This window comes from Marmota flaviventris, chromosome 9 (genome assembly GCF_047511675.1).
Source record: "Marmota flaviventris isolate mMarFla1 chromosome 9, mMarFla1.hap1, whole genome shotgun sequence".
In the NCBI taxonomy this organism is placed as follows: domain Eukaryota; kingdom Metazoa; phylum Chordata; class Mammalia; order Rodentia; family Sciuridae; genus Marmota; species Marmota flaviventris.
Genome location: NC_092506.1, coordinates 16,005,324 through 16,020,652, shown reverse-complemented (window position 1 = coordinate 16,020,652; position 15,329 = coordinate 16,005,324). Strand labels below are relative to the sequence as shown.

The following is a 15,329-nucleotide window of genomic DNA, read 5'->3' as shown; positions in this document are numbered from 1 at the left end:
ATGTGAAATAAATTATTTCAGAAGATGAAATAAAAATAAGAATGTATTAAGACTTTGCAATAAAAGTGGTAAGTCAGAATAACATGGAACAATATGTTTATTATTATAAAATATGATTTTTTGTCATCTGAACAAAAATGTTAGAAATGAAAAGAAAGATATGACTTTATGATCTTTCTGGTAAGTATCAAATAAGTGATGATAAGACAAACTACCGCACCAGTTTTAAACAATAAATACCATAGAAAAATAGCTTGAACTTACTAGAGGCAGTTTGTAATTTTCTCAGTTTTACTTCTTGTAGTTTGAAGGAATGCCTAGTCTTGACAACTTGATAGCAATCTGATATAAACTCCAGTCTTTCAGAACTAATGAACATGAAGCAAAGTTTGTAACAAACACAGCCCAAGGAAAATTTGAATACATCCCAGAAAAGATAATCAGAATGATTAAAATATGTGTTCTGTGTTCAAACTCTAATTTGTTAACTGTGAAATGTGCAGATGAGAGTAGACGCAACAGTACAGAGAAGGTAAAATATGAATGGATATTTATATTGCAACCTGTAGCTCAGAGTTCACATTTTGAGTCAAATTATACTAATTATTTCTTAAACTTACTAAACAAATAGAAACCAAAATTCCAAAAGATACCAACATTCACACTTTTCAAAAAAAAATACAATATCCAAGATAGAATCCATAATTTCATGATACACAAATGTACAAGACAATTAAATCAAGGCATTATGTGAGAACAGAGCCTGGTTCTTATTTCTTCAGAATCCTTCTATTCTTGGGAAGATTCTGTGAACCTGGACCTTGGCATATGGCTTCATTAAATTTCTGGCTTCTCCTACCTCCCCAATCCCATGCATCAAAATTTATATTTTGTATGAGGAAGTCATGGATGTGAGGCTGTTTTCTCTGATACTGGTGATACAAATAGCTATGCTATATAGCATTGAAGGATGCTAAAGAAAAGAAATAAATATGAACAGAAAAATGACATCTAGAATAAAATCTAGACAACTAATTTAATCTAAAACACATATAAACATCGCAATAAAAGAATTCCAACCCTATTTAAAAATGGACTAAAGTTTAGAAATTTTATAAGTGCAGATAAATAAATAACCAACACGGAAATATGGAAAGATGTTCATTTATCAATAGTTATCACATAAGTAAAAATTAAAATTACAATGAGATAGCATTTTGTGCCAATTCTTATTTCTAGTTTTAAAATTGAAAATTAAAAATAAAACATCTTTCAACACTTATTATTGGTGGTGATTGGAAAAATAACCCTTTGATGTATAGCTGTTGGTAACAAAATGTGTTAGAATAAATGTGAAAATCTCACATTTCTTCTAAAGATCTCAGGAGAAGGATCCAGTTATTCAACTTTTGGATCTACAGCCAAGAAAACTGTACGCTTGTGTCAACAAACATACTTGCATAGAACATTTAAAGTAGATTTTTCATAAAGACCCAAAATTCACATAAGCACCAACAGAAGACTGGGAAAGCAATGGGAAGACCTGTATCAATAGAGTGAACATAATATGGATGAATTTCAAAGCAATATGCTGAGTGAAAGAAATCAAATCAAGACTGCTATTCCACATTTGTGAAATTCAAGACCAGAAGAAAAGTCTGTAGGGAGGGTTCAGTAGCCTGGAACTGAGAAAATGTTGTTTGGGCTAAAAGCACGAGAAACATTTTCTAATGATGGATGTGAGTTATCAAGGTTCAACACATGAAAGAATTTCCTTTGGTACTGAAAATATTCTCTATCTTGATTTAAGCATTAGTTTATAGGCATAAATGAAAATATTTTTAAAAAGATTCATTAATCTGTACACTTCAGTTCCCTATTTCTATATATATAATTTTTTCTTAATACAGAAATCATAAAAGAAAAGGACATTGATACAAATAGTTAGAAATGGTGTCCATTAACAGTAGTTTGTACCTTGTTAAGGAGACATGGAGTATTATCCAACAGTGGTTGGATATTGCAATTCCACTGGAGTTGTTTTAAAGAAGTGTGCTACTACAATCACTTTCCAACTACATAGTATTTTCTGAACTTGTGAACTGCTACCTTAAATGTTAACTCAGTGTGTGTAATTCTGTGCCATTAGATCATATAGGCCTCTAAAGAATTGTACAGATCATTTATTTTGGTTTTGTTCCTTTGCATGAGTTGCCCCATACCTTTTCTCACTAGAGAAAATGTAGGGATCCCTGGATAATTATAAGACATATCAAGGCAGATTTTTAAGTCTCTCCAAAGATTTGGGCATAATGATCTGCATGAATTAGATGCTACTTCCACAGGGAGCATCCTAGAGAGGGAGGAAAACCATAAATTTCTCCCACCTAGGAAAAAGAAATGCATAATATGAGAACAAAATAAATTCATTCTTCAGTCAAGGTGAGTGGAAAAGAATTGTCTTTGACTTTGCTCACATGGATAATATCTCATAGACATAGACAATCATAGGGCAATTGACAGACAATTGCTTCAAATATACCACAAAAATCATTATTATCTTTGCTAATTGGGTTTCCATGGAGCACTATGGTGTTTTAGGGTGCTAAATCCATGAACTATTCTAAATTTTAGAAGTATGATAATTTTTAGCAATACACTGAAGATTTCAAGATAGTAGAATTGATAACAGGAATTCTGAATCCATTCTCCATCCACTGCATCATATCTTCTATCTTAAATCCCTATGACAACAAGTCTCACACAATTTCATATTCATAATAAAGTTGTGTATAATTCATATTCGTGGACAAAGAGTGGACCTGAAACAAGAGTGGACCTTAATGGAGACAACAACAGACTACTTCATCCTGGAAGAAGGATTAGACACAGTTCAGTGATCTGTAGCATCACCCTCCTTTCCAGTCCTGAGTTCTTGAATCAGAAAGCCAAAGGGGCACCTGTAGTGACCAGTTCCTAAAACTGCTGCAATAGATACACATTGGCTCTTCACTGTATCTGCTCCAAGCTGTGGGTTTGAGCATCCTGGTGAGCTCCCAGAAGTTACTGCCTCATAGCTGAAAAAGGTAAAGTTGCCATATGATTACGTAATTACTCTCTCCTGAATTTTATTTCACTGATTTATTTTTAACTCCAGTCTCTTGTCCAATTAAAACTCACGCTTAGAGGGTTCCAGGTTTTTTTTTCTGCAGAAAAAGTGAAGGTGGTAGGAAGGGAATCCAAGACAATCAGTCAAAACCAATAAATCAGGCATTACTTTTAAGCAGAGTGTATTTTACTGACCCTTCATGTAAATATATAAAACTAATGGTGAAATAATTATCACTGAAATATTTGAAATGCACAGCAAAGTTCTCTGTAAATAATGTTTCATGAAATTCCAGGAAATTTGACAGTAGTAAATACTGAATAAATGTTCAAGTAAATACTTCATGTGTGTGTGTGCAATGAGTAGTCTCCAAATTATATTCAAGGAAGCAAACCAGATGGAAAGGAAAATTCAAAGTTGTTGAATAATATAAATCATCTATTTTTCCATTTCTCTGGTGTTATATTAATGAAAGTCATATATTGAATTAAATTCTTGAAATCTATCAATAATATAAGCCACATATTTTCACAGGAGTAGGTACAGATCATATGTTTATTTAAGTTTATGCAAATTTGGAGCTTTACTTTTCAAAAAGGTAATAAAAACATACCTGCAAGTTGAGAAATGAATGTAAATATAGAATATAAAAAATAATTTTAAAATACCAGTTTTCAGTAAACTAGAAGTCAAAAGTATCATGGAATACATAATCATTTATAACAATTCTGCTAATGAAACTGCAGACAGTTTTCAGATACTGAGTAGGAGGTGTATTCATTAGATCTATTATTATGTCATAATGGGAAAGATTATTCAATAAAAAGTATTATTGACTTGGAACCGAATAACTATACCGAGTGAGTCTCAAATACATTTCAATTAACTCAGTCTTTCCTTAGTTGGACCTAACTAATCTTCTGCCATATTAATGGAAGAGCCATGGAGAAGCTGTTGGAATTTAAAGAGAAAGTGAAATGAATGGTCATGGCTCATTCCCTTACATTTACAACATTCACACAGAAATAACATCTTGTAAGTGCATTTCTAGGCCTTCTCCAGAACTTGGAAGTACAGATATGGAGTCCCAAAATTTAAGGACTATGACGCTCATCTTGGCTCTCCCTCTCTTTTTAGCAATATAAAAATTTCATGACAACTCTGAGATAAAAATGAGTGTTTACTAAAAAAACATTTTGGAGTCATTTTCTAGAAGAAAAAAATTGAATCTTCATCAGTACCGATATGGCTCTGATTTCAAATGCTATGCTCCAAATATCATGGACTGTTTGGGGTGTTTAATTTAGGTCATAAAACTGATGTGTTCCAAAGGAATTGTTTCTCTGGGGGGCAGAAGTTTCTATTATTTGTGCTTATTTGGAAGTCACACACAGAAATAATTTTTTCTTTCCCATAGTATGAATAAATATCCCCATTCTTTATATAAGTATTATAATTATTTTACATGATACTCACTAAAAGAAGTGAATAAACTGTCTTGTTTCCAGGAGGGAAGAAGAAACCTGGACTAAATGGGCCAACAGAACCTTACACTGCTGACTGAATTCATTCTGACAGGAGTCTCCAGGCTGCCTGAGCTGCAGCTTCCCCTCTTTGGGGTCTTCCTCCTCATCTACACAACCACAGTGATGGGCAACCTAGGCATGATCATACTGACCAAGCTGGATTCCCGTCTGCACACACCTATGTATTTTTTTATCAGACATCTGGCTTTCATTGACCTTGGCAATTCCACTGTCATTTGTCCCAAGATGATGGTGAATTTTTTTGTTGATCAAAATATCATTTCCTTCTATGCATGTGCCACCCAGATGGCTTGTTTTATTTTGTTCATCATCAGTGAACTTTCCATTTTGTCTGTCATGGCCTACGACCGCTACGTGGCCATCTGCAACCCTCTGCTCTACAACATCATCATGTCTCAGAGACTCTGTCATGTGCTGGTGGGCATCACATTCCTCTATAGCACCTTTCAGGCTCTCTTGTTCCCTGTAAAGTATTTCACATTGACCTTCTGTGGCTCTAAGGTCATCAGTCATTTCTACTGTGATGTTGTTCCATTGTTACCTATGATCTGCTCAGATGCACAGGAAACAGAATTGTTAACGATACTATTTTCAGCATTTAATTTGATCTCCTCTCTCCTGGTAGTCCTAGTGTCCTACCTTCTGATTCTGTTAGCCATATTTCGAATGCATTCTGCAGAAGGCAGGAAAAAAGCTTTCTCCACGTGTGGGTCTCATCTCACAGTGGTAGTGGTGTTCTATGGGTCTCTACTTTTTATGTATGTGCAGCCCAAATCCAGCCACTCCTATGAAACTGATAAACTGGCCTCTGTATTTTACACATTAGTTATCCCAATGCTTAACCCCTTGATCTATAGTCTAAGGAACAAAGAGGTGAATAATGCCTTCCAGAGGGTACTCAAAAATCACTGCAAGGTGTGTTTTTGATGCTCATTGTGAAATATTTTTATAATAAAGCACAAAAAAGGCACCCATCACATAACAATGCTTCTCATGAAATAATTGGATTCCATTTGTCCCCAAAGCAAAGTCTAATTATAACATATATTACTTCCCTTATATGTACCAATCTGCTTCTCCCATATAAGATCTCAATAAATTCTAACTTTCTATCATTTGTCTCTTGTGATTTAATGCTTCATGGTTGATTGGCTTGTTATTCCACAGAACTTTGCATTTTTCTAAATACTTTTTAAAATATGTATTTCATAAGTAAACTATATTTTTCTTTAAATCAATTACTGTTTAATGTAGTTTCTTCCTTAGCCTGTTATTACTGTAATATGCTTTCTTTGCCTAAATTAAAACAACACAATGAAAAAGTGATTCTCTTTTATATGGCATGGTTATTTTAGAGGCATATTGCATAATATTGTTTTAAAAATATTTATTCTGGAAATAATGACTTTTAATTGGAGAATTTAAATCAATTATACTTAATTATATTTAATAATTTCTTTTTGCATATTGCTATTTTTTCTGTTATATGTAATAAAATTTTCTTTGTTTATCTGTATTTGCACCATAAATCTTGATTTTGAGATTAAGCTATGTATTGCAAATATTTACAATAATAGTCTAGTTGGCTGCTGAAAAAAAAGAGAATGCAATAATCAAATGGCATTTTGCACATATGGTTTTTGTATGACACAGAAAAACCATTTACAAATTTTATTTTAATTCTCCATATATGATTTCTCAGTTTTCATAGTGTAAAAATTCTTCTTTTATTTACCATATATATATATATATATATATATATATATATATATATATATATATATATATATAATATATCTGCTTATCTATCATCATTCTTTTCAAGATTACTCATCTTAGTATGGTTGACAATTTGGTTTGGATATTATATTCAGATGTTGGGAATAATAGGTTGTTTAAAAGCATAGCTATCTTCTAAATATTATATACCAACAGGGCAAAAGTTACATTATTGGTATAAAATTACACCCTAGGTAAAATTCATTGTTATATTTATGCCTCCCTCTTTTATTGTATTAATGCATCTTTAGTGAGAAATGGTATTATTTTCAAATATCATACACTGGAAACTACATGTAATTTATTTATTATATGTGTTCATGTTAAAACAATCTCCAAGTTAATAGTACATGAAATCTATTGCCTATGCTGATATCTCTATCCAGATAGTTTTTTGGGGTAAACATGCATGTAATGTGACCATCTAACAATGGTTAAAATATTCATTCTAATGTTCATCATGCACTGTCCTGAATTGTAGACATCTGTTCAGTGCTGGACAGCTTAGACATAATCACCCTCACCAAGATGGATTTTGAGCTAACAACATACACCTACATATTTTCTCTGACACCTATTTTTCATTGATGCTTATTATTCTATAATTGTGTGAACCAAAATGTTAGTAATTTTTTATGAATCAAAAAATATATTATTTTTGTGTTTCTCAGCAAGGTTTCTGTCTTTTTTTCATTGTTAGTGAATATTTTAATCTAAAGGATATCCCATGAGACAATTTTTAACCTTCTTCTCTACACAGTCATTTTGGCACTAAGGTGTCTCAGATGCTGTTAACAATCCCTTAGCTCTCCTACACTTTAATGGTTCTCCTGGTCCCCATAAACACTTTCACTTTATCCTCTGTGGCTACAAGGTCATCAGTCATTTCTTTGATATTTGATCAAATAGAAATTGGTCACAAAGTAGAGTAATGTGGGTCATAGATTGAGCAGATTTGAAATAAATTATGGTGGCTAAGAAGCACACATTAACACGAATTAAGAGCATCCTACAAAAGAAATAAAGAGAATGGTTCCATTATTAGTGTCCCAAGAAGTTCATCAATCTTTGATAAAAAAGTGAAAAAAAGCAGAATTTTTATGAAAATGGCAAATTGCTAATGATTTGTCATTGGAAGTCTGTAAGGATAATGAGAAGATACAGTGCATCTCAGAAGAAGCAAAGTCCCTCGAAGAAACATTTATTCCCATAAACTTCTGCTTCTCCGACTCATACCATTTCATGTTAGTTTCATAAGTTAGGAATATTAATTCAAGCATAAGACAATGAATGTCCAACAAAACATACTGACTCTGATATTGTCAAGCTACTGAACTAATGAAAACAAAAGCTATCAGAACCCCCATCCTACATTTTTTTGTTGTTCAATTAAGCCATCTTCCTTGAGTCAGCATTTGTGAAATGGTTCATTGAATGCATGAATAAAGCACTCTTAAATGCTCTCATGGGGAAAGACAAAAACCACATATGGAATTGTGAAGGTTGGGCAACATGTTATTCTGGTGTATGCCATTCACATAGACCAAAATGAGAAAAACATCACCCTCTTCAGAGATGTGCAATACACTGAGTATTGGAAGGAACACCAAAAAAACTCAGAATCGTGTCAACCTCAATAAAATATAGTTTGCCAATTCACCTACACAACTTATCATTTAAAGAGTTTTTGAAGGGGCTGGGGATGTGGCTCAAGCGGTAAAGCTCTCGACTGGCATCATGGGGAGCTGGGTTTTATCCTCAGCACCACATAAAAATAAAATGAAGATGTTGTGTCCACCGAAAACTGAAAAATAAATATTAAAAAAAGTTCTCTCTCTCTCTCTCTCTCTCTCTCTCTCTCTCTCTCTCTCTCTCAAAAATAAAAGAGTTTTTGAAAACATGAGCCTAAGGAAATATTAAAGATTTTCGGCATGAATTTTAAATATTATTATTATTAGAATAGGAAATAATTTTGATTCACTAAAATACTCCATGATTACAAAATTCCTTATATCCCCAAGTGTCAAATTGTATCTGCATATGATTTCTGCAGGGAAAATAATCTGGGAATAAAATTCAGAACAACAGTTGCATAAGGATGGCAGGATACATGGGGGTAAGGTATGTGGAAATTTCCCTATGATGGAAGGCCTGTGGTGGGTGTTAAAAAGCACAAAAGAAAACTATTTGGCATTTAAAATGAATCTATTATCTTAAATCCAGTATTAATATATCTAATAATAGATTTTAAATCATAATTTTGTTCAAAAAAGTTCCGAGTTTCACTGTGTATAAATTCTTACAAATATGCAAGTCAATGAGGAGAAACCATAAAAAAGAAAGCATAAATGGTGTGAGATATAAGTGATACTGTTCTGTAGTAGATTTCACTCTCAACATGACTGTGTTTTTTCCAACAGTGGTGAAATTGCAGCTCAGAAAATACCACTGTTGGGTAGACATCATAGTAAAAACCATTGCATAACAACAACTGTTACAGTTTTGAGAAAATAAAGGAAAATGTACATCTATCAAGCATATAGAAATAAATTAAGATTTATTTTCAAAACTTTCAGTCTCAATATATGTAAATTAAAGAAAATTATAGTTTATTTCCTTTTGGTGTCTTCTCTGTATGGCAATGGTAATCTCTAGCTCACATGAAAGGGCTAAATTGCACATTTTTAACTCTGCTTCTGCTATATATTTTAATTTTAAAAATAAATTGAAGGAAAAATCCCTATGTGATAGTGGTAATTTCACAATGGCTTTGGAATTGTTCTATTTTGCAGGGATGAAGCTGGTTTCAAAGTACTTTCCATTATTTCATATTATATTCTAAGAAAGTAGGTAAATGAGTGTCTTCAAGACAGTAAACTCTCCAGGGAATCATTCAGATTAATATGTTGTTTTTCTCCTTTCTGGGATTTTTCTCCTACACTTTATCACTGGGGAACAAGTAGAGGTGACTTCAATGCTATTTTTTTTTTAATTGAGTCACTCAGATAATTTGAGTATAATGAACTGAACACATTGCAAGATATTTCCTCAGGGAATGTCACAACTAAGGGAGAAAACCATAAATTCTTTGTATGCCAAGAAAAATAAGTTATTTAGGAGAAAGAAATCCTATTCTTCATTGAAGGTGAGTGTGTAAGAATTTTTATGGACTTGCATAATCACCTGGGTTTGGTAATTTTCTATTACTCCCAGATTCTGATGGTATGATCAATGAAAGCTGATTCATTTCAATTCACTACAAAAAAAAAAAAAAAATCAATCTTTCTTGTTTACTGCTATCCCTTGGATGAATCAATTGTTTTCAGGTAACCAAATTCTATGGACTCAAAGAAATGTCCTAGAACTATTTTATTTGTGAGATTTCAATGTGATATTCAGATATTACAAGTGAAAAGTAAGATAGGAAATTAAAAAAAAAAAATCCAACACTGATCTCATCAATTGGAATCTTTATAAGATTAGAATTCCCAGATAAAATCTTGGATGTCCAATTTCATTTGATTTTAGATCAATGAAAAATAACATTTACTGTATCTTCTATAAAATATTTGATAAATAAAAAGCCATTTTAATGTAAATACATAAAAACACATATTTTACAAAGGAACATTTTAAGATGAGCTTTTCTATAGGAATATTTCATCAAATGCGAATTAAGTTTTATTTAATGTTACCCTGAGTGTGAATGTGCAAAGGATGTAGTCAACTATTTGAACTATTGTTTACACAAGTTTTCTTACTTCAGAGCCTGCTATTTTTTCTTCCCATACTGAAAATTCCAAACATTGTGTAGATGAAAAGAAATAGAATGATTTGTGAGAGTTATGAAGTTATGGAGAAACTCCTGAATCCCTAATAATTCTTGCTATGAACATGAATAAAGATTGGACAATCAGTCAGTCCTCTGCCTACCTTTTGCATTCTAATGGTTAGCCTGATGTAGAGATAATAAAAATATATCAGGATATTCAGAGGAGATTAGAGATGTTCTTGCAGGAAGAAGCCTGGGTAAAGCAAAGGAATCCAGATATTTTGAGAGGAATGTAATAATTGGCACTGAATATGGATATAGTTTTTTAAAGCAGCAAAAAAAAAGATTATTTAAAGCTTCAAATTCCTAATTTTGTTATTGGAATTCTGAATTTCTTTGTTCAATCCAGTGTATTTTCTATTCCATCATAAACACCTAAAATTGTAGGCTCTGTTACCCTGTAAAATCCAAATAACATTTTCAAAAGGTAACAAGCTTATTGTTCTTACTTGTGAGTGAGGAAAGGTCCTGAAACTAGAGGATACTCAACGCAGAAAGAGCAGAAACTTCATTCAGGAAGAATGGATGGAAATGACTCCACAATCTCCAGCGTCACCCTCCAGCCTAGCCCCAACATGAGCCGATTCTTAGAGCTACTAGAATACCACCAGGTGGTTCTGGATGGCAGCTTCTCCAGACTACAGTCCTGGGCCATTGGGTAGATTTCCAGAAGTTTCTACCTGACAGTTTTGCAGGCTGACACTTGTACTCTTCTAAGTACTCGTTCTCTTTTGCATTTTACCTGTGTATGCTGGTATCTAATTTTTTCTCAAATCAAAAATCATAGTTACAGAGTTCTACATTTTCATTGAGGTGACTCTGAATGTGATAAGAAGAGAATTTTAAGATATTAGTCTAGAATATGCTTATCATCTTTAATCAGAGCACTTCTATATTCTTTTACTGACTGCTCATATTAATTGTTATTACTAAAATATCTAAAGGTAGAGAGTTATGCTCTCTAAATATTACATTATAAAACTCCATAAATGATTTAGTAGTTACTACTATACAGTATAATAAATGCTGACATATGTATATATCTTAAATTCCTAATAGATCCTCTTATCTTATAATATTATGCAAAGTGAAATAAATCATATAAAACCAAATAATCAAAACCCATGTATATTGAGCTAAGCTAAGGAATATATCTGTATATTGTGTGTCTTGAAACCTCTACTACTCAATTAAGGATTTATGTTCTTCAAAGAAAAAGTAAAATTACACACATTTGAATATTTATTTTGAAAGGAAAAAGAATCTTAGAGTTCAGTATGAATACACCATTTCTCAACAACCATATAAATATGTAAACATATTAACTTTATTAATTATATTATAAGGATATTCACAAAGGAATACTTTAATAACCATTTGTACATCAGATAATAGCATTGCTTAATGTCATAAATTTTTAACCATTTATATATGCCTACAAATTACAATGTACAGTATTATCCTTATTCAATTCCCTGTTAGTTGGACCCCATAAATGCCTGTGGTCCAACTGCAACATGTTATTAATGCAACATGTTATTTGTTAAAGTATGATAGAGTGGAAGTCAGAATGGAAAGAGAGAGTGAGTTTGATTGATTGGGGCTGACATATCTTGCCTTTGCAACTTAGACAAAAATACATCTCTGTGAGTTCACGTAGAAAAGACTATAGAATGCCTTCAAATACAAATGAGGTGCCCAATATTTAAATTTCATTTGTTTCATGTTTCTTAACCTCTATCTTTAAAAGTACCAAAATGCCACAAATATTGTCCGATAAAAATGGAAGTATATTAATAAAAATTTGACTCCATTGTATAGAGGATATGAAGACTAATGTTTCTATATTAATGCCTACATGGTTTTATAACCAATAATTATATTTCAAATGTTGCTGACTCAATTAAGACTTTATGCCAAAACAGGGATCACAAGAATCCCTACTTTGCAAAGTTTCACCTTTCACTTAACTTTCAGAATAATTAATATACACTATATATACATATTTTTTCTGTTCTGTCTACAAATGTTATAATTTGTTTGGATGATTCTAAATAATGTGGATAACAATATCTTTGTTTCTTCCAGGAAAAGAGATCTGGACTAAATGGGCCAACAGAACCTTACAGTGCTGACTGAATTTATTCTGATGGGAGTCTCCAGGCAGCCTGAGCTGCAACTTCCCCTCTTTGGGGTCTTCCTCCTTATCTACACACTCACAGTGGTGGGCAACCTAGGCATGATCATTCTGACCAAGCTGGACTCCCATCTGCACACACCTATGTATTTTTTTATCAGACATCTGGCTTTCATTGACCTTGGCAATTCCACTGTCATTTATCCCAAGATGATGGTGAATTTTTTTGTTGATCAAAATACCATTTCCTTCTATGCATGTGCCATCCAGATGGCTTTCTTTATTACTTTCATTATCAGTGAACTTTTCATCTTGTCCACCATGGCCTATGACCGCTATGTGGCCATCTGTAACCCTCTTCTCTACAATGTCATCATGTCTCAGAGACTTTGTCATGTGCTGGTGGGCATTCCATACCTCTACAGCATCTTTCAGGCTCTGATGATCACTATTAAGATTTTCATACTGACCTTCTGTGGCTCTAATGTCATCAGTCATTTCTACTGTGATGATGTGCCCTTGTTACTTATGCTCTGCTCAAATGCACGGGATATAGAATTATTGATCATATTATTTTCAGCATTTAATTTGTTCTCATCCCTCATGGTGATTTTAGTATCCTACCTCCTGATTCTGCTAGCTATATATCGAATGCATTCTGCAGAAGGCAGGAAAAAAGCTTTCTCCACGTGTGGTTCTCATCTGACAGTGGTGGTGGTGTTCTATGGGTCTCTACTTTTTATGTATGTGCAGCCCAAATCCACCCATTCCTTTGAAACTGATAAATTGGCCTCTGTATTTTACACTTTGGTGATTCCCATGCTTAACCCTTTAATATACAGTGTTAGGAACAAAGAGGTAAAAAATGCTTTTCACAGGGTCTTTAAGAATAAATGCAAATTTTGTATTTAATATTTAATATTCAATGCTGTTTGTACAAACTTTGATAAAGGCAATGCCCATTGACACTACATCTAAAAATATGAATATATTCCTTTTTATCACTTCAAAAATTCACGATACCATATAGAAAACTAAATTATTTCCTTCATTTTTCACCCCAAATTACCCTCATATTGCAGATCACAATCAAATTTTACTTCTTTTTAACATTTCTTGTTGTAGTTCAATATTCCTTTAGTAATTCCATGGTTTTTTTATATTCTTTCAATGGGAAGAATTAAACTCTAAGTTACTTAACTGTTGGTTTTGCCGAAATTTTTGTTGTTGTTGTTTGGACAATTACCTTCTTATTCTTGTTTTCCTTGTTCTTGTTTTCCTTGTATATTCTGAACCTAAAATAATAAGGTAAGTGTCCTGCAGACAGCATGTACTTAGAACATCATGCCAATTTCTGTTCTTTAATCAGAGAATTTAATATTTTATACTAAAATTAATTGCAGATAATGAGAACATATTTCTGTCATATTGCTCCCTGTTTCCTATGTCAAAACGTATTATTGTCATGAATATTTTCCTCCACACTAGTTTCCCATGAGTTTGTGGTTGAATTCTGAGTTGCACATGTCATCACTGGATGGCCACAAGTGTTAGTCCACAAGAAGTTTGACCAGGATACTGTAAGCTACTCAATTCCTAGATATGATATAGGGCAGGAAGAAATGCAAGTTCTGTATTGTGATGAGACAGAAGTCTTAATTACAGTGACTCCATTTTGTTTAGTAACTTTATTTTATGAAGCAGCCATGCCAAGTAGAAAGGTCATGACTGGGGCAAGTTATTTTTCCTTTTGTTGTGGATACCCTCAAGAAAATGGAACTATCTAACTGCAATCTCCTGTTTCTGTAACTAGGGAAACTGGGTTTATTTTGATTGGCTAAGCCTCCTGCTACCTGACTACAATCTCCAGCATCTGTTACTTGACTTGCTTGCATTGGCTAAACCCCCTAATGTCCCTTTTGTGGTTTTTTTTTTTTTGGGGGGCTTAAATATGAGGCCAAACTGAAGGGGGTGCATCATTCTGACTATCTCACTTTTAGACAGTAGAGAGTCAGCCACTGGCCATGAATAAAGGCTTATTTGGAATGGCAGTTTGTGGTCTGAGAGTTATTTGAGGGTCTCAGTATCGGCATAACAGTATAACCAGATGGGCTTGTTTTCCAACACCTGGACATATAGTAGCGGTCTCAGAGTTTAAAGCTGCTTTGCACATTTCTAAGAACTTGAAAATAAGTCTCAAGTAGACACAATTGATTCTTGTTTAAAGAATTTAACACCTTTAAGTAAACAAAACAAAACAAAATTAGCATAAAATTTAAAATATTCAGCATCTAATAAGAAATACTAGATTTATAAGGATGATACAAGATGAGACTCTACCTAGGAGACAATTAAAATAGAACTTGAAATGACAGTGATGATAGAAGCAGCAGCAAGTTCATTCAGACAATCACTGTGTGATTCAAGGTGCTTTATACTTTAACAAAAGCATTTGTATCATGAGGAAAAAAATTAGGATTCCAAAACTGAACTTCAAAACCCCAAAATCACACTATTATAAACAAGTGATTATATGCAGAAAAAACAAAAGATGTCAACTTAAATGAGTCATTAAGCTACCTAAAATGAAGACAGAAAGAAAACAAAATTCTGAACTGAACCATGAAAATAATCTCAGTGGTCTTTTTTTAGAATAGGCATATGTTACCTAATGATGTATAATTGTAGGTTCAAGTGAAAAAAGAGTATAGATAGGGTAGGAAAAAAAAAAAAACATGGGAAGAAATGTTGGTGGGATTTCCTTACCAAAGTATTTTTAAATCATAATACCAGAGATGTAAATGGCTAAAATAGTTCCAAGAAGGCTAAACAGAAACAAATGACACCAATGTGCATCACAATCAAATTTCTGGAAACAAGTGATGAAGAGCAATGTTTAAAAACAATCAAGATATAAGATTCATA

The 15,329-nt window shown here is 32.9% G+C and overlaps 2 protein-coding genes across 2 annotated transcripts; both read left to right on the top strand.

The window, feature by feature from the left end:
• Nucleotides 1-4,641: 4,641 nt before the first annotated feature.
• Nucleotides 4,642-5,583, top strand: LOC114081159 (olfactory receptor 8K5-like). The gene has a single exon (XM_027922735.2). The coding sequence runs from the start codon at nucleotides 4,642-4,644 to the stop codon at nucleotides 5,581-5,583; it is 942 nt and encodes a 313-aa protein (XP_027778536.2).
• Nucleotides 5,584-12,374: 6,791 nt separating this feature from the next.
• Nucleotides 12,375-13,316, top strand: LOC114081128 (olfactory receptor 8K5-like). Its single transcript, XM_027922709.2, has one exon. It carries the CDS (start codon nucleotides 12,375-12,377, stop codon nucleotides 13,314-13,316), a length of 942 nt encoding a protein of 313 aa, XP_027778510.2.
• The last annotated feature ends 2,013 nt before the right edge of the window (nucleotides 13,317-15,329 follow it).

What these genes read in the sequence shown, in the direction of transcription:
- LOC114081159 (XM_027922735.2), top strand. Translation starts at nt 4,642, where the DNA reads ATGGGCCAACAGAACCTTACACTGCTGACTGAATTCATTCTGACAGGA.
- LOC114081128 (XM_027922709.2), top strand. Translation starts at nt 12,375, where the DNA reads ATGGGCCAACAGAACCTTACAGTGCTGACTGAATTTATTCTGATGGGA.